Source organism: Anser brachyrhynchus (genome assembly GCF_964034855.1).
Source record: "Anser brachyrhynchus genome assembly, chromosome: 3".
NCBI classification, from domain to species: Eukaryota; Metazoa; Chordata; class Aves; order Anseriformes; family Anatidae; genus Anser; species Anser brachyrhynchus.
In genome coordinates this window covers 52,549,630-52,570,089 of record NC_137696.1, presented here as the reverse complement: position 1 = coordinate 52,570,089, position 20,460 = coordinate 52,549,630, and the positions used below count along the sequence as shown (strand labels likewise).

Here is a 20,460-nt window from a genome sequence, read left to right as displayed (position 1 = left end):
GATTTGGAAGGACACATGCTAAATCAGTAGACATTTGTAAAGATCTAAGCTTTATTTGAGATGTGAAGTAGAAGTATTTATAACTTTCCTGTGTTTTGCTGTTTTAGTTACACAATTGTATTAAAAAAGATTGCTTTTCTTGTTTGCTGTAGAATGTGGTTGGATAGTGGATTCATTATGTATTTTTTGGTACAAAGAGAGACATGTAGTTTCTCCTTTCACAGAACAAAGTGCATTTACTGACTAAACACTTTTTCAACAATGACAAAAAAGATGAGAGAACTAGGTGAGACTATTTTAACAGAGCACGAGCATTCTTACATGTAGAATCACATGATTTCATAAAACATTAATTTTCTCTTGTAGGGACAGTAGTGTTGAGTGTTACCTAATAAAACTAAAATGAAGTTGGCTCTTGTGATAAACTCACGGATCATCATGAAGAAGTTGTTTTGCAGCATTTTAGCACCACTAAACTTTTTCCTTACTTGGATTAACTTGTTAAGTTTTAACTGTAACCTATTGGGCTGTACTTTAGTGGGTGATTTTGCGTTTGGTATGTTTGGCTTGCTTTTTTAACTTGCTTAAGAATTTATATTGTGACATTATAAGCTTGCTTACCAGAAATGATTTGTATTTAGGCTTGTGTTTTGAGTGGGTGTTTTTTTTTTTTTTTTTTTCTGAGTATCATTAAACTGTGCTTGACTTTGTCTGGGAGAAACTGCACTTAGTTTGAGGCTTGGGTTAATTCCCTAGTCCTCCAAGAAGAGGTATGCAGGTAGGACCTGTTGATTCTGGGAAGAAAAAAGCATGCCTGTATATTTCCCAAGTGTGTATTAGTTCTTGACAGCTCTTGGTCCCCAGTATTTTCTTCTGGGCTGCAGGCTTAGAATACAGGTGGTTGTTTACTGTCCTGGGTATGGCTCCTTCGGGTGAGATATAGCAATTTTATTGAGATAGATAGCAAAAGAGTGAGCACAAAATAAGATACCGGTATTGCTGAAACTAAACACTTGAACTACTAATGGAACATTTAGAAGGTAGAGATATTTGACTTTCTGCTACTTTTTTTTCCAGGTAGAGAGAGGGAGGTAATCTGTAAGTTTCAGTGGGGCAAGATATACTGAATTCCTTTCCAACTTCAAAAATCATTGACTGTGATAACAACTACCAATTGTAATTCCTAAAATGCCTGGTTGATTTGCTATTGAAAGTTGTCACCATCTTAAAACAAGCTTCACTTCATCTGCTAATACTGTGTTAGCCTTTGTCTTGACTAGGCTTGGGTTAAAACAGGTGTTATTAATCACAGGTTACCCCTTTTCTAAACATGCTCTACAGTAGAGTTTAGTAAGGATATGAATGAAGTTCAGGTACCTGGGCAGGTGGTAATGGTTGTGTAAAGGGACAGTGTCCTTACTGTGCAGTTTCTCCAGCTATAGCTGCAAGACTTTATGGGTGGTCTTTCCCCTCTGTCTGAAAAGTGTGGTTTAGTTTTATTGATGGACAGTTGCATGTTTTTATTAGACTTTTCTGAGAGTAGTTAGCAATTTTTGTCTGCTAATTTTTGCACATTTTCCACTTTGCTTTGGTGGGCAGTAAATCGGGAGTGTTTTGATGGGTGTAGGACCCACTGAATTGCATGCACACCATGGATGTATCTTTAACAATATAAATGTGATTAAAAATCATAAGGACTCAGTGTTGGCTACCTGTGTTTAAGGATGAGAACTTACTCAGTTAAACTTGGTTTAAGGCTGAGTACACAAATCTGTTATCCTCTTTAAAGACTTGTTACTCTTGCAGAAGTAGAATACAACAAGACTTAAGAGTGGCTAGTACTAAACTTGCTTGAAGACCATTTAACTTAATTAATTGAGTCTGACATTCAGTGTAAATTGTCTGATTTAATTATTAAGTGCCATAAACTAGTTATGGAACAGACACAATGAACAGTATTCATGCTTGCTTGATGAATTCATTACCATGAGTAATGCTTGAATGTAATTTAGATCATAAGTCAGTTCAGTACTGTATGCCTGCAAGACAACCAAGATCTTGTCCTCTAACCTCAGTAGCTAAAATTAAGAAAACAGGCTATTTCAGATCGTTGAAAGTAGAATCTGCAAAACAGTGACTTGATTCAGGCAGTTGTCAATAGGTTTTATCTGCCTAACAGTATAGTTGGCAGCTCAAGTAATAGGAAGACTCCAGCTATGAGAAAGTGGGGGGAATATCAACTTCTTGGTTTCACTAGAACATGTGACAGAATCACAGAAAACTTGATGAGAATAGATGGGGAATTGGTATGGGAAGGAGGTGCCTAATTGGTACAAAAATAAAATGAATTTGCTACCCGGTTTATGGGAAGCGATATTTTCTTGTATGAAGAACTGATATCCCTGGGGAACAAACATACATGCACAGTAGTGTAGATCGAAATCTGAGTAATTTATGGAACAGCTATATTTTAATAGCAAAAGCGACATGAGATTTTTCTTCTCGAGTCTTCGTAGGTTCAAGAAGATGTCTCCTACTGCTTCTGTTCCTTCTGTTTTGAACTAGATCGATAATTTTTTTGTCTTTATTTCATGAACTTCTCTCTTGTTTCATGAGTTGTTTTAATTTTCCTTGCTTTTACTTGCAGTTCTTCTTAGTTCTCTACGGAGATATTCTGTGGTTATATTTTTCAGCCTTGGTCCCTGGTGACCTCCTTCTGACTGGTCTTATGCTTTATTAATCATTATAATAAAAGGAGGGTTAATTTCCGTGGTGTTTCATTTATTCTCTGAAAATAGGAGATGCTGTGTAAGTGCATTAAGCTGAATTTTGTTTTCTAGGAACATAGAATTGCATAAAGGTAGAGCATGATATAAGCACTGGAGTTAAGCAAGAAAGATGAGATGAGGCATAAGAAATTCATGGCAGACTTTTCATGACACTAACTAATGAACAGATAAAAATGTTTCAAATGCAGAAGAGCATCTGAAAGTGAAGGAAAAAAAATCCAACAAAAAGAATTCAAAATAAATAAGTCCCAGTAGTTAAGATGGTTGTTGAATTCATGCCATTTACTTGCCTTGATGTTACTGTGACATGAGCTCTGAATGTAAGAACTTCAGAAGAGATGTGAAGTCTCTGAAGGAGTCGGAGAGTAGATACTGATGTTGCCCTCCAACTTGGACAGAGGTTTCTCTAGGTAATTTGTACATGTGCTGTGAGGAATGGGTAAAAATTAGAGGTTAAGATTAATTGGTATCTCTGGGAATTACTGAAATCCCTTTTCATTCCTCAAAGAATTAAAATAGGCAATGTAATTGTGAACCAAACTGTCCTGGCTTTTATGTGTTATTTACCGAAGGATGCTAGAAGATTTTGTCCATAGAACAGTTTCTGTAGCCTTTCACAGTAGCAGATACAGGGTTTTTCCAGCGTCTTGTGTGGAGTACCACATAAGAGTTGGAGGAGCGTTTGCAGGGGCATTGCTGGGAGGGAATATTTGGGTTCCCCTGTCAGTGGTGCAGTTCTTTGTCAGCCTGTACTGGGTAGGAGTTCAAGTATTCAGGTCACATTTGCTGCTCAGTTGTTTATAGTGACCCTTAGGGAAGAAGCAACAGAGGGGATGTAAATGTTGCGTGGACAACTCTGAGTTTCTGGAACACTTCAGGGCCTACAGCACTGTATTTGTGCTGGGCTGCAAAGTTTGTGGTGTTTTTTTCCCAGGTTTTTCAAGAAGCTTCTGAGTTAGGCATCTATTGTAACTTTTGCTAATCTCCTGACCTTGAGAACGGATCTGTGTTCCTGTGAGACACCTCTTGAAGGGTAGTTGCCAATCATGGAAATCAACTAGGAAGGCATTTTATTTACTTAGGTTATCTTAAAGCCAAGCCTTTAGGAAGATGAGTGTTTTAGCTTCCTTTGTTAGTCCGCATTTCCTCACAGCTGAGTCACTGAAAACACAGGCTTGTTTAGAAAAAAAAAAAAAGGCTTGGAGATGATTTTTGTTTGTTTTAAGAAACAGTTAACCAAGCTACCTCTCCTTCCGTTCCCCATCCCATTCTGTTCTTGCTTTTTTAGAGTTTTGCAAGAGCAAGCATTGCCAACTGTCAATAGCAAACCGTAGTTGTAGGTAACAATTCCTCAGAATGCTGCAGTAGTTGTGCTAGTCCCTGTTCTTCAGAGGTGCTTCTAGACTTCATTTTCCACTACCTTAACCTTTAATCAGTAGATCTCCGAAAGTGTGGGTCACTTCTAAAGGCTCTGTGAAAGGTTTTGCAAAAAGCAAGTTAATTTTTGTGATCCAGATGTATGAAATTGTAAGAGTCTGCACTCCACACAGAATGTATCCGTGAACCCAGAAATAGTAATAATAATGAGAGGCCAAAATCTCACCAAAACATTGCTACCTGTGAGGTTTCGTGGTGACTCTCTTTCAATGTGTTGAAAAAATGTTAATAATATTCAATAATTCTGTATTTTGGACCCTGAAATTTATTACCTACAGTATCATTAGGTGTACAAACTGATTTTTAAAATTCCAAGATACAGGGAGCTTAAATATTGATAATAGTGATAGTGAGAAAATACGCAAAGAGTGCTGTATTTAGTTCTAACTTAGTTAACCACTATCGTGTATATATTAAATTAATTGTAATATCTTTTTCGTTCCCTGATGGGCTATATTCTGGGTATTGTGCGCTCCCATATTTGCCTCTAAAACCCTGATAAATGTAATCTGTTGGAATGTTTTTAAGACAATAGCTATTTAATGAATAGCTTGTGTGTATAGGAGAAAAGAATAAGCTTGATTGCTTACAATCTGACATATGAAAAAGCGTTTTTTTAGATCTCTTGTATTTGCATATCTAATTGCTATGTAATCAAAACTAAGTGAACTGTAGCTACTTGAAACCAAAAAATGAAAGGCAATCATCTTTACAGGGGGAAATATCCCACTCATATGCAAGCCTGTCTGAATATTAGAATTATATTCTTCTTGTGTTTAATTATAGGTGTCTGACTGAGCAGTAAATTTATGCCTGTGTATTAAAAGAGTGAATGTGACCCTGAAACATCAGCTTTCCTTTGTTGCAGCAAAGCATTGGCATTGAGAGAACTTAACAGTGTTGTGTATTTTGGTGATAAGGGATTGTGCCAGAATAGCTGTTAATTACCTGCTTTGTTTGATATGGAAAGTAGTGGTTCCGCACTTTTCTTCCCACCAGTGACAGTACTCAATTAAAACTTGTATTAAACAGTGATAATGCCCTCGTTTATCTGGTGGGGAAGACGTGAGGTGAAAAAAATTAACAGGATTTTTTCAGCTGTTTGGAGGCTGCTTTGTTTTGTGGATTTTTTTTTCGATTTCTTGTTTTTGTTCCGTGTTGTTTTTTTCCGCTGCCGTGAATCTAGTGACTATAAAGGAAGACAAAGTGTCTTGATTCTTTCTGTCTCTTAGATGTCCCAATTCATTAATCCTGGCTATAGTTCAAGTTTTAAAACAAACAACAACTTTGATGTCCCGAGTTGGAAGATATATTTGGAAGATGCTTTCTCTACCCTGTTCCATGTCATTCATCTTTGTGAAGATCTGTTGTCATGGATCCTTATTTCACTGTTTTTTGAAATGTTACTATATTGCTTACAAATGGCAGAGAGTGCTTTACGAAACTTAAGTTTGTCTGAGCTTTTCTATTCCAGGTGTTTGGAACATGTTTTCTGACATAACTGGTTTTCTCAGCTTCTGTTAATATTTGGTGTTTTATATTAAAAAATAAATTCTCAGATCAGATTTTTGCATGATTTTGTAGCAAATTAGTATTTTTCTCTTAGATTTCTTAAGTACGTGACAAAACCGAATACAGTATTTTGGATAGGAACCCTTCAGTCTTAGATACAATTCTCTGATTAGCAGTATTTTTTTCATATGTAAGCAGAAATACCAAAGAAGAACAAGGCAAGGGAGTTAAGCTAGAAGAGACTTGTAATCTTTGTGGTTCTTTGTTTTCTTCTGGTAGTAATGCTCCGTGAATAATACTGTAAAATTGAAAATGTTCAAAATACCTGTTATGGCTGTTGATTTGTAGAATTCTGACAGTAACACTTAAATATTTATTTTGTTCATCCAGGGTAATTAAGGAGCAACTTGGTTGCCTTACTTAGGAAGTTTGGAAATGTCTGTGTTCTTCAAAAGACAAAAATAAGCAAACAAAATAAACTTGAACAGGTCTGTTCTGGAAGGAAAATTTGTCAGTGGCTGAATGTCTGATGCTAGACTAATTGGCCAAAAATGTGAAACAGTAAGTGAAAAGGAGTAATTACTGTAATTGCCTCAAAGTGTGTGCGCTAATTTTTTTTTAAGATCTTGGTGAATATGAATATGGAAATACGTGATGATTTAACTGGAACTTCAGAGCTTGAACTGTTAGGTGAATCAAGGTAACATGCAATAAATCAGATTCGTTAGTTGTGCCCAATTATTGCAGGCAACCAAGCTTGTTGAGAAGACATACTTAATGGTTAGCAGTACTGATACATAGTCCAAGATACAACTTTAGAACTAAATGGCAACAAATGATTTGCAGATACAACACCACCTTAAAAAGCTGTTTTAAGTATGGAAAACTGAAAGTTTTTCTTGTTTCCTTGAAAACCTAAACAGAAACACTGGTTAAAGGGGAGAAAGCTAACTTTAATTCGTTACTGGAATTCAGTAATCTGATGGTCAAACTGCAGTGAAAAGTCATTTGGGGGGCGGGGGGGGGGTAACGAAAGGTTTTAATTGGGGGATTTCATCATGGTTTACAGAAAGAAAACAGTGGAAGGCCTTGCTTAGATGACATCTCAGAAATAGCATGTTTTTGTAGTAGTCTGCTTTTCTTTTGAAGGAAATGCTTGTTTCTGGCTATATTAAGTCATGAAATCCATGAAATAATTTAATGGCATTTAATTAACAGCAAAACTTTTCACATGACTATGGAATGTACTTTCCTCAGGTAATTCATAAGGTGAATAAATGTAGATTTTCCTCCTCTACCCAACTCCACTTTCATACTAAGTAAAGGGTGATAAGCATTAAAGAAAAATATGATAAGGTATTTTATAATCTGACATTTGAAGTGGAATGATCTCTGGCCATTTCATTAACTGTTTTTCCAATTTCCGTTTTCTGCACTGTTTAAAAAAAAAAGTGGAATGTGAATTTGAGATGCATTTAGATTAGTGGAATTATTTCTTAGTGTTGTGGTGCAGCAGTATGACTGAGTGAGCTCATCCATGTAGGATTAGGTTCTGCAGTGATTAGATAGCTTCCTATGATCAGATATGCTTGTTGAAAGGTAGTTTCACTTTTTAGGTGAGTGTTGCAACCCCCACAGTCCAGTCACAGATAGTCTTTCTAATATCAAAGCTAGTTTCTTAAGGTTTCCTTAAACTTTCCTGTGTGTAGTATCAAGTCCTAACTTCAGATAAAGTTGAGGAGTATGTTCTTCCGGAATGAATCATCTTAAATGGACATTGTAGTTTTTATTCGCTCTAAAGAAAATAGGCCTATCTGATCTTTCTGTTTAAATTGTTCAGATTACATTTCATTTTCTTCGGTCACTTGAAAATAGTTTGCCAACGTTTTCTGTGTATTTTCCTTATATTGGAGTTAAGATTATACATTCGAATTTTATTTTGGGGGGGAAGTATTTCATGTGTTTTAGTGAAATTTCCTATTTCAATCTTCGAAGTTTCAAAGTAATGTTGCTATATTCAGTTTTGAATAGGCATTAATCTACTGTATTATTTTGTAATCCCTACATCCACCTCTTTTTGCAGAAAGGAAAATTACTGTGTTGCAATTATTTGTAGTTTCAAAATGGGGGAAAGTAAAGGAACTTATTTGACTTTAACGATTGCCTTTCCTAGACCCTTTTTGCCTGAGCGTGCTTTCCCATTCTTTTTAGGGTTTGCAGTCTTTTTTGAGAGAAATTTCTGTATATCTAATTTTCGTAGAGTGCAGTTTCTCTGTCAGTTTTTAAGTCCGTTATACACACTGCTTCTGTTTGGGATCCTAATAATTTTGCTTATGCAAACTTAGTGGATTATGTTTCCATTATTGGACAAAGAAGGCTGTCAATGGCTTTTAAACCTAGAATTAACTGAAACAGACACTAGGCTTCTAAGACTGAATTGAAATTCTCATTTTGAAGTCTACTAACTCTTTTTCCATTTGAAAAATGCCATCTAAATTGAACAGATAATTTTCTGTACCCACCCCATTGAATATTGCTGAACTTCATTTTTAACTTGGATAAAAATCTTGTGTTCGAGTAGCAAAATCTCTGTAACCTTTGAAGAAACTAAAATTTCTTCTTAAGAAGTTTCAGGACATGAAAAATCTAAAAGTTGTGAAATGGCTTCCTCTTTGAGTAGCCCTCTAGAGTAATACTGTTTGTTAAGCATCCTGGTCACAGAATTTATGTACAACATGAGGAAAATTCAGACCTCTCGTCTCCTCCTGCCGCCGTAACCTGAATTGATGGTACTTGTTGTTTGCAATATATAACCATTAAACATACCTCTTCCTCCTTGATGAAAACAGTGCTGCTGAAAACACATCATAAAACTTGTTTTTATTGTAAATGTACCAATGAATTGTAGTTTCCTGCGGGCTTGGATTCTGCCTATGTAAAATCAATGACGAAAACACTGAAAATCTGAGCAATAATTTATTTACGGTTGGAGTGTGTCTCACATTTGTACACATACCTTTTAGGTACATAACAATGTACCCATATGCATCTTGTATTTGAGTTAATCTCTGTGCTGAGGATTTTCTGGGCACAACTATGTAACATTTTAACATAGTGGTGATATTAATGTTCTCTTTCCCTTTTCTTAACCATTTGGACAGTCAGGACAAGAATGTTGTTCTTTAGGGGTAAAAATTCAAAATTTATGAAAAGAATTTACAATTAAAGTGTTTGTGCCTCAAACCTAAGGATTTTTTAAGATAGGCTTTTGGGTGATTTGGAATTACCTTCAAGAAAATGTGAAGAATCCATCTAGAAACAAACTTTAATTACATATATTAACTGAGTCAAGTTATGATGACCTTGGCAATGCTCTAAACCAATTTGCAGTGATTACTGTCAGAGCGATTCTTTTTCTGTTGAAAAGTAATGGTCTATGATGTATTGGAGGCCAGATGAGATCATCCTAATGATTCTTTCTAGTCAAAGACTTTGAAATTGGAAAAAATTTTAGTTGTAGTTAAGATTAGGTTAAAAAAAAAATAACTCTAATAGGTACTGAATAAAATTTCAATAGTCAAATAGAACACTTAATTTATCAATTTTTTTAATAAATCACCAAGACTTTTAGTCTTCCTGTATGTCAAGGAAGCGTATACTACTGAAATGTATAACAATTCTACGGTTAGGTTCAATTTGTTTTTTTCCTACACTTTGCTTCGTACAGTTTCCCACCCTTTATGTATATATTCAGATACGCTAAAATTAAAACAGTTTATTGGCGAGAATCAACCTAAAATTTTAGGGCTCCAGTGTGGTTTGACTCCATGTATTCTCAGAGAACCCAACATTTTAATTGAGTAGAATATTCGTATATTAAGTTGTCTTGCTTTGGACATTCTGGATGAGGCCCTCTATAGTTGCTATTGCCTGAATTTGAGAACACCATTCAAAAACAAACCTTAACGATTTGAGTACTGGGCTTTTGTTATACATCTTGTTACTGGCCTTAAGAATTTAGTTCAGAAAAATTTCTTAATTTAGGCAGGCTTAACATGTTTTTTGGAGGTTTTTGATTGTTTTAAGAAAAAAAATATACTCAGCTGTGCAACAAATTCATCTTCATGGATTTTAAAGACAAAAAGGAAGCCTAATCTAATAGCCATCAGGAATGAAATTCTGCAGCAAGTTTGATCAGATAGATAAGACCAGACCTGAGAGATAAGGTGAGAACTATGTGTTGTCTCCACAAAACAGTGGCAGCGGTAGCAGAAGGCATTTTTTTCCCCCATAAATGTATTAATAAATGCTGATTATATGTGATTTTTACGAATACATTTTGTGTAATAATAAAGTTTCTTGCTTTCCACAAGTGAGAAAAGTCATTTTCATATGTATCAAACTAGATATTTTACCAGTTCTTTGAATTCCCAGTCTCTTCAGTCTGTCTTCATATCAGAAGATACAGTAGTTATAGTGGTTAGAGCTATGTAATTACTTGGAGGTGAGGATGAACGTTAGGACACACAGAGCTTCCAAAATCTACGGTATCCTGGGATGTTGTAGTGAACAGGACCGTGTGGTTATGTCTACATACCACAGAAGTGCTTATCTCCTTATTCCTAAAGGGAAGCACTTGAATTGTACAAATAATAAGCTTACACAGAGTTGTGTACCAGTTATTTCTGTGCCTGGACTTTCAGATGTGCTTATTCAGTGTTACTTCAGCTGCTCTTTGGACTCTCGAGGAATATATACAGTGCAAACTTCATTTCTTAGTTCGAGGAAAAGGTGTTAAAATTGTGTTCCTGTGTCTTATACGTATGTATATTGGGAAAAACTGTTTGCATGCCTCTGTTTTTGAATCTGTGTGTAGTAAAATTTTTAAGTACTAATTGTTTATCAGATTCAAGAGTTAGTTTGTTGTTCCAATTCTTAACTCTGAAGGTACCATCTCCTGTCTAAAATGGGAAGTGTTTTAGAACTCTAATAGGTAAGTTATCCTGCATGTTGTATTATGCTAGAGAAAGTTGTTAAAACAGCTTATATATATATATATATATATATATATAAGTGCCCAGATAAAAACTTAATTTTATGGCTAATGATTAATCCTTGTGAGATGAGCTACTTGTGTTCTCTTACCGTCTGTGGACACAAGTAAAGTAGAGATGCAGCCTGAAGTCTTCAATACTATAAAACTGAAATCACTTTTCACAGGAAAAGGCAGAGAAAAATAATCACTTAACAAATTTACCAATAAATTATACTTTACAATGTAACAACTTGCATGAAAAGATCAAAAGATAGTAGTGTATTTTCTGTTCTGCACTTTTTTGTTTCAATAAATTATTGTTTGTATATCTGAATATTTTGAATTGATGCCACAACTCTTCTAGCCAGTGGATTTCCTGTGCTCTCATAATTATAATTCGGATATTAAGATGGCTGTGAAGAGATACAGAGATCTAGACAGTATTTTTACACACACAGTCTTTTCTCTGTTGTTTTCTTCAAGGCTTGTTAAAAGTAAGTCATGCTTGGCTGACTGTTGTGATTCTTCAACAAGCAGCATTGATTGACCCTGTAAGTTCATGCTCACCTCCAAGGTTTGTTCATGCTGGCAAGAGTTACGAAAGTGTTCTTAGCCTTTCCAGCCAATTTGCAAATCCACACCATGAGTTGGCCTTTACACAGTAAGTTTTTGTGTGTATATATGACAGTAATCCAGGGTCAGTTTTCAGCTATTCGAATAACATGACAATAGTTCTGTGGCTTAACTGATTTGATTCTTCCTTCATTCCCAAATTAGAAACATGATCCAATTTTATATTTACCGGACACGATACTGCGCTTTAACCATTTCATAAAACATTTCTCATCTTGCTTTGAGATGTCTTAAAGATGACAGCATTTTTTGTGGGTTCTTTGTTCGTCCATTGATTTATCTGTGTATCTTTTCCTGTACATCTCTTTCAACTTCTTTGTAGAAAATGTGCTGTGCCTACTTTTTACGTGGCATACATTACAACTGCATTATATCCCTTTCTTTCTGGAGCTTGAATACTGGTGTATTAAGTATTTGTATATTGTCTACAGTCAGTTTAGTGGCTAAAATTTTATTGCCATCTCAGACTTGTTCATCCACATGAAGAGAAGGATGATGATCTGTTTACAAAAGTAAGGTATCTTAGCCCTACCTTCAGGGTAGGCATTGGGGGTGGGACAGGGAGGAAATACTTACATGCATGTGGCTGAACACATGATTTGTACTTAAAACTTTGTTTTGACTCTCGTGGACTGTTACTGTAGTTTATTAAATGGTTAAAACATACTCTATTAACAGGAAGAATGTCTGCTTTTTTCCTGATTTTTCTGAATGTTCTTAGTAAAGGCTCTTTTCCGTATGAGACTGTATGGTTTTGTAGCAAGACTTTGAGTATGTGGTCTAGCTATTGTTTGTAAGTTATAGCAGAAGAGAAATTCCTTTTAGATCACTGTGGAGAAAAGCTGTATAGGTAGAGCATTGAAACTGATCTTAGACTTCCATTTGGATCAATTGGCTGTGGGAACATTTTATGGGTCAGGAGTAGCCTTAGAGCTCCTGTAGCTTTTCAGTTTTTTTGGTCCTCTGTGTTTAATGCTTTGTGTGAAATAGTTGCTTAAGGGGGTTATTGAGATAAACAGCTGCGTGGGTAGGAGCTGTTGCACACTAAAAGGGGTATTAAAAACATTACTAAAAAAAGTAGGATATTTTGATGTCACTGGTTTGTTTGGTAATCTTAAAAAGAATACAATATACTTTTTTTCTAAGTTGGTTGCATAGTAGATTTTGAAATACATAAGTCCTTGAATCAGAATTGAATTCAAATGATCTTTACTTAAATTTTGTCAAATAATACACAATTGAAGAGGGTTACACACTCTTAAGCAGAGTAATTCCTGAGCTATTCATATTATTAGTCGTCAAGGAAACGATATTCTTGCTATCACAAATTACTGCAGTTCTTCTATGAGTGGTATGGCATTGGAATTGATTTGATGGTCAGTTCCCGTTCAAAGTCTTAAGACTCTTGTTCTTGCTGTTTCATGTACATTCTTGAGAGTCAACTGAGTTCACTGGTTTCCGAATTGCCTCTCTGAGCAGTTGTTTAAGCAGCGGCTCAGCGCAGGGGAAGTAGCAGAGTAAGGACTGCTATTCATTGAGAGCTAATTGTGAAGTAATGAGCTTACTTGAGGAGGTAAACTTCACCCTCAGGTTCCATGACTTGAGATACATGAGTGACTACATTAAACAAATTTTACTTTAACTTCTAGTTTATTTCACCATTAAATCACCCAATAAATTAGGAGGATTTAGATGAAGAGGATTCTTGTTCAATGGAGAGGTGGAAACAGTATAATTTTGTGGATATTTTTCTTCCGAGTTTTGAGAAAAGAATCGTGTGTATTATTCTGGAATCTTAAACTTTGTAAAGCTCTAAGAGTTACTCATATGAGGCAAACTTAATTTTCTCACTTTCAGCTTAACAGAAAATAAATTACTAGATAGCATTTATAATTTAGGTGGATTTTTTTTGATTCCATCTTCTGCTTATAGTTCATCTTTCTGTTAAAATAAAAACAAAACCAAACAAACTTTGAATTCTCCACTGTAGAGATTTCATTCAGCGCTCGTACTGTTTCAGTTGGGACTTGCAGCTTGTTGCAGCTGGAGAATTGTAATTTTTGTTGCTATTACACAGAGTTAAGTTGGAGAACAGACCTAGGGTAAAGACACCCAGGTCTTTGGCCAGCTCTTGTTTGGAACACACTCTATCTTAGCAAATCGTGTGCATCAGTGCTGTTCCTGAAAGCAGTGCTTATAGAACTGTATCTTCTGTCACCAGGTGCTCTAATCTGAGTATATCAAAATACTCTTTTGTCAGAGAAAGATGATGAGGCTGACTAATTCTAAAGCAGTTCAGCAAGATCACATTCCATGTACATCAAGATGAGGAGCTTCAGCAAGTTCATGGATTTGATTTAGCTTCAGACATTGACTACAACCCAACATTGGTTGAGGGTAGTTTATCAAACTGAAATAGGTTAAAGACAGCATAACTTATAACTGGATTTTAAGTATGTATTTTAATGTACTTAGATGTATTATGTTTCATATTTTTAGGCTTCCTTCCTGATAATTACGTGTTTTTCATGAGCAACATTATTACCTTCCCTATTTAAATAAAAATTGGACTTCTTGCCTTTCCCCTCTCATACATTGAAATTATGTAGCTGAGGAGTGGATGGAAGGAATGGAAGGGGCTTAAACCATTTTTTGAATGGAATCAGTGGTGTTGTCTCTCTTTATGTGATCTTCATTCATCATTAATCATCATTATTATTTTACAAATTAGTATCTGGCTATCAGGTGAAATTCAGTATTTTTTAGAAAAATGATGGCAGCTTTTGTGGTAGCTATATCGTAGCATATGTACAAACTGTATTTTACAGCTATATTAATAGTGGATGAGATAGACGTGTTGGGCTACCTTTAGTGGTTAGCTGGCTCATGGCTTGTTTTTTCATTCTTTCTGATTTTTTCTCTCTGCAAAGCACTTCTAAAAATTGTGTTTGCGCTTATTTTGCTGTTTCACAACATAAAGAGGCTCTGAAAATGACTTTGTACATTGCTTTTTATCTTATGAATTTAAGCTGTATCTCAGTTGAATTTCTAGGGGGAGTAACTTATTTTTTCATAGTATATGTGATGTTAGTTTATAAAAAGTGTGCAAATCACCAGCGGTGTCTGTGCAGGAGTATTTAACACGGAATCCCTTTCCAGAGTTACTGGTTGCTCAGATGAAGTAGGATTTCAAGGGACTGGGAGGGGTGGGAAGGGGGAAGACTGAAGCTCTTTTTTCCGTGACTTAACTTCTGTTGAATTTTGCATTGTTTTTGCTTAACTAGGTTGTCTTACGGCTTATTGTGGTTTCTTGGGATATCAGTCTCAAGTGTAAACAAGAAGGAATAAAATGTATCCCTCACAGGATAAAATAAAAACGCTAATCCCAGCCCTTCATGCCTCTATTAAACATCTTAAAGAAGCAAAATAGGGCACATGCCCAATTTTTTTTTGCTTTTCAGGTCTCCTTTAAGAGCAGAGACAACCATGATCCAGCAGTTATGGAGGTAGAGGCAAGTAAATGTTTTACTTACTGTAAACATTCCAATAAGTTTGTGCAAGTCAACTACAACTCGAGGAGACCCTGGTTGAAAAAGAACCTCAACCCTCCCTTCACCAGATGATGAATTTGCTTTGTATTCTTGGTGCAAGGAAAAATAGATTTAACCTTTTATTGCGTATTGACAGATTTCACTTCAGTTACATGCTTTGTAATACCTAGCTGGTGTAAAAATATACCAGTTTGTATTACTAAGGTTTTTTTTTATAATAGGTTCCAAAGTAAAAAAAAAAAACTTCACCAATCTTCAAAGTGTGAATTGTTTTGGGCGGTTCCTCACAGTGATTTTTCTTCTTTAAAGGAAAAAAAAAATCAGTGGCTAATATTGCTACCTCCAACTGCTGGTGTTCAAATCAGCTCTTCAGAATTCTCACTTAAAGAAATTCAACAACCTCTTATGCACTTGGTCTAAACCTGTAATTATTTCCATGCTGGGGACATTTCTGAGACCTTATGTTGAGTGTCTCCTGAAGGTATTGCTCTTGCTCTTAAAGCAGGTTTTTTGTTCTTTTCTGAAGGTTGTATTGGAGGTTCAGGAAGGAACTATGCAGCTGTATTGCTGGCATATTAAAAAACAGTCAGCCTCTGAGTGCTAGTGCTCATCAGAAGATTTGACTCCTTCAAGTATATCAGGCTGCAGTTCTAGTACTGCTCTTACGACAATTTTAAGTCGATACTTTCTGTCCAGTGCTGCTCACACAGCCCTGGCTAGGAATATTTTCTCCCTTCTGACAGTTAACTGGTGATGTAAATGACTATGATGAGATGCTTTGGTGCTAAACCAGCAGAATACTAAAGCTGGGAAATTTTCCTGTTGTTTTTGAGTGCTGTGAACTGGATCACAAGCACTAGGGTATGTCAAGGTGGGACCAGCAGCACTGACTTAAAATAGCTTAAACTGTTGAGGAGCTGCATGCTTCTAGGCAAAGTCTTCAAATTCAGATTGCTTTTGAATTAGTTGAGTTGGGTGACTCTGGCATCTTGGAATGTTGCGTAGCCATTGTTGTTAATATCTTTGGATAATCAACGTTCTGGGGTACCCAAATCACTTTTTGGACATCCAAAATATGGAACATACAGGCTTAAAATTATTCTGTCCACCACTAATGAATGTTTTGCAGGGTTCAGTTTTCTTACTTAAAATGCAGACATTTGAAACACAACAAAACTTTCTGACCATGAATCATACTAAATGGATGCTTACTGAGAACTGGGAGGCAAAGTTGTGGAGCTGTATGTTTGGGTTTTAGTTCTCTGAAATACCAGAGCTGTTCTGGGGGAAGGGCCGGAAATTTTCCATGTTTTCAGCATCTTTTTCCTATTTGGAAGTAGTTCATTTGTGATGTCTGAACTCTTCAGTCATAATTCAGTGCAAAGATCAAAATGTAATAGCTAATACTTAAGGATGTTTTAAATTTGTTGGCAGCATACAATTGTCTTGTGGAGGATGTTAATGACAAGGAGCATGCTGACACTGTTCATTTTTACCTCACTTCTCTGAATGTTTTGTAAAGAACCTTCAAATTTAGGAATCTAGTTATTTCTTGGTCTTTCCTCTTCCTTACTCGTCAACAAAAATGCAAAATTTGCATGGTTTCATAACAATAGGGGATTATGTCTATTTGGGGCGGTTTTGCTCAATTTGTCTTAAGCAGTGGGGGGGGGTGGGATGTGCTGTTGCATGTTACAGGGCTACAGTGAGGACAGGAAAAGCTAGATCTGTTCTGCTAATCTGGGAGTGTGGTTCAGTGGGATAGCTAACCTGGTTTGACAGCTTGCTGCCACTGAGAGTGGATAGTCAAGTCTTCCTTGCATTGCTTCAGTGCTTAGCTAGCACCTTGGTTAGCTATTGTGGCTTCCTAAATTGACTGAAATAATAATGATTAATAATGATTAGTAGTAGTTTTTACTTCTTAATAAGCTGTATTGACCCAAAAGTGTGGTCAAATTAATATGTGTCAGTTTGAAAAAGGAGAGAAGGGGAAAAGGGTGTGTCTGTGCGGTTAGTAAGTAGGAGGTCAGCACCTGTCGGTTGGCAGAAAATCTGTGATTGCGTTGTCTGTTGCTGAATTGCATTTAGATTTTGCTTGTGCTTTCCTGATAAGGAGGAAATGTTTAGAATGAGGGAAGCCACCTGTCTTCTAACTCTCTAGGATGAGAGCAAAGTGTGTGGTTATGTTTGTGCTCAATTCATACGCTATACTGTGTTATTTTCTAGATTGGATGAAACCTTTGTAGAACACAAAAAAAGCATGTACATAATGTCCTTTTCTTTCTGGTGTTTGTCTTATTACAGGCTTTTTTCATTTGGTAGTATATTAAACTATAAAACTTTGGGGCTTTTTTTTTCTTTGGGGGAGGGTAAGCATGTATAATGGGTATTCTGACAAAATAGAAGATGCATTTGAAACTTAACTTCAGAAGAGTAGAAGCAGTTACTTTATTTTTGTAATAAATTAGTGCCCATTTCCGATGATGCTCTGGAATCTATTAAAATTTTTTCACTTTAAGTGCCTTTGCACTTGGTTAACTCATCAAGGATTTGCTTTTATTTCTATGGCTTCGTACTGTCATGATGTTCTGTGTGGTTCTTGTCTCCTTCCGGTTCCTGTGTTTGTGTGTTGAGATCATCTGATCTAGTAGTTCTGATATATTTCAAGGAATCAACTTTAATTCATTAAGTTAATACTCACTGTTAATTCTGTGCTCGGTGACAAATTTGGGGAGTCTTCTGTTTTCTTTGTCACATTGAAATTTCATTGTTCTAATAGCAATTAGCTGTGATTTGTTTAATTTGCATTAGTGTTTTCTTTTTTCCAATTGTCTTGACCTGGTTGTTTGTTTACAAATACATTTGTTTATTTGTTAATGAAAAGAATGGAACTATCTCAGGAGGAGAGAGTAAAATGTTTAAGAACCAAAGTTATTTAAATACAGACTTGTATAATCATTAAGATTAAATTATTTTACTTCTAGAATAAATTTTCCAATTTAAAAATTTTTTTGCAAAAAAAAAATAGTGATAAAATGCAAATTTAGAGTTAATATTAAGTATGTTAAAATTTTTCTGAACAGTACCTCTTTATATAGCATTTAGAAATGTTATATAAAATGCTTTGTGCTTTGTTCCACTTAACACTGTAATACTGAACTGACTGTGGGTCCCTCTTGATGAAAAAGTAGAATAAATTATGGACAACAGCATGATGCAGTATTTATCCACTGCTTAACAGCATTACCGTAATACAAATCTAAAGCAGACAATACAAAGCTCACACAGCCCATTCCTTAAAAAACAACAAGAAACTCAGAAAAACAGCTTAAATGTAAAAGTAATTTTGTTGAGAACATTTTAATTATTGGGTGAGTTTCTAGATGCAGAGCAAATCAATTAGTATATAAATGGGTTAAAGTGACTCTGAAATTTAGCTCTTGACTTTAACTGTAACGAACCTCCTACCCTGCTTGGACAGCACAATACACTTGTTAACATCACGTGAACTTATTCAGGATGTAACATAGTGTCTGTTTAACAGCAGTATTCTATGAAAAATGAGTTTGTAATGTCAGTTAACCAATTTGATTGTTTTTATTCTCCAGAAGACCAATTTTTCTGAAGCATAAGAAAAAGGCAGGCTTTCTTCAAAGCAAGCCACTATTTAAGCAGTAGGATGAGAATCACAGCCAGTAATCTGCTCAGTAGTACCGTGTCATTAAAATAAAGCCTGTCTGCAATCGTTTCATGAGGGCAGCTGAGTGCAGAGTTAACTCTGAGCATCACTTCTGGTCTCACCCCTATCTAGTCCAAAATGCAAGGCATTCTCGTGATGTTTCTTTAAATGTGAAAATTCCAGAACTTAGTACTGCAGAAGAAATCACTGTGTGAAGAAATGAGAGAGCATGAATAACTGAGTGGCATGTTAATTATTATCATTCTGTTAGTACAAAGCACTCCTAAGTGATTACAAAAGCTTTTTTTAAAAAAAAAAGTCTTACATAATAGGGCAGTATTAATGCTGCTGTATGATGGATAAGGAAATGGGGATAGTGAAACCCAGCTGATGTTCCCTGTGTGCATTTTTAAAGAAGTGTTGGAATTGTAAATGCAATTTAGAAGATGCTAGAATTAAGGTTGCTTATTATGATCTTTTTGTACAAATGAACTTTTCCTTGAAGTTCATCACTATACCATGAATGTTTTTTGTTTTTTAAATAAATGGGATGTTAATTTTTCAGGTGAGCAACTGAGATGCAATATTTGTCAATGAAAATTTTGATAGCTTTGTATGCCTAAGGTGAGGTGAATGGAAACTGAGTTTTCAGATTACTTGGCATGTAAGTAGCAATGTATGTAAAATAGCATTTGATTTGAGCAATACTTGAGCCCAGTACATCTAGAGAGTATTATGTCTGGGAGAGCATGGGGCTCCTTCATCCTCCTGCCTGCTGCAAGTGGCTTGCTGCCTCCTGCTGCAGGCAGACTGTGCCTCTGCTGAAGGTGTGACTGACAGCTGGCAGCTTCCCACAAGGGGATATTCCTGTGCCCTCCTTTGTTCTCAGTCTGCTGCTTCTGGGATGTGTCACTGAGCCAGTTCAGCTTGCTAAGCAGGCAGAAACTTAATCTGACAGCAGTAGTTTGCTGCTGTGTTGAACTGGCCCTGGAAGGGCTTAGAGCTTTTGCTAGTACAAAGAAGAGGGAAGAAACCCTTCCACAGAAGAAAACAACAAAACAAATTTAAAAAAAAAATCAGATTAGTTACAAGTTGTGATTTAGAAAAGTTTTTCTCAACTTCACTACATAAGATCAGTGTTCAAGTTCATAAGCACAGACACTGCATCTGAAGTTTGCAATATTCATTTAAGGAACATCTTATGAAAGTGTTTGGCGTATGGTTAGCACCACATTTCCTTGTTGGCATCAGAGGTGATTTGAATCTAATTATTCAGGATACAATTTAGCTGCCTAGATGCTTGAGAATCTTCTTGCCATCCCTGCTGGAAGCAGGAGTGATTCAGCCACCTGCTCCATTACACATCTTTGAGGAATTCTTCAAGGCAGATTCATCCCAAGAATTAAAATAAGAAAAATGATAGATGTAATCATATCAAAACTGGTACCCCATTTTTCATTAAGGAATGTTTGTTTCATCTTTTTGCCTTTTTTAAACTTCACAGTGTATGAACAGGTTTTCTTTATGGCTCAGAAAGCTGTTGGAAACTAATATCTAGCTGTTTTGTTTTGGCTCCTAAAATTAGTAAAGCAGGCAACGTGTTGGTATAAAATTGTTCATTATAAGTCTTCTGATTTTAAAGATAAGGTAACTTTCTTATGGTCTTGAACAGAGGTCAAGAGAAAAAAATTCCTTTTGATTTTTTAAAAATTTTTTGGCCGTTCTGAAAGTAGTTCTGTGCAATTTTATAACCATATCTGAAACTCTGCTATTATATTGAGGGTTAAGAGGTGGTACTTTTCAATTTTCTTGGCACACTGAGGT

At 35.8% G+C, this 20,460-nt stretch overlaps 1 protein-coding gene across 18 annotated transcripts in view; it reads left to right on the top strand.

Moving 5' to 3' along the window:
- Positions 1-20,460, top strand: part of QKI (QKI, KH domain containing RNA binding) — a 160,383-nt gene that overhangs the window by 70,144 nt on the left and 69,779 nt on the right. For 8 of the 18 annotated variants that reach the window (XR_013948327.1, XM_080584794.1, XM_080584792.1 and 5 more), the window contains exon 4: positions 14,868-14,918. The exons of 8 other annotated variants lie outside the window; for them this stretch is intronic. Coding sequence is in view for 9 of the 10 variants with exons in the window: in XM_080584794.1 (XP_080440920.1) it covers positions 14,868-14,918 (51 nt within the window). In the remaining variant the exon portion in view is untranslated. The remainder of the gene's footprint in view (positions 1-14,867; positions 14,919-20,460) is intronic. 2 more of the 18 variants (XM_080584795.1, XM_080584793.1) reach the window with 1 other exon arrangement.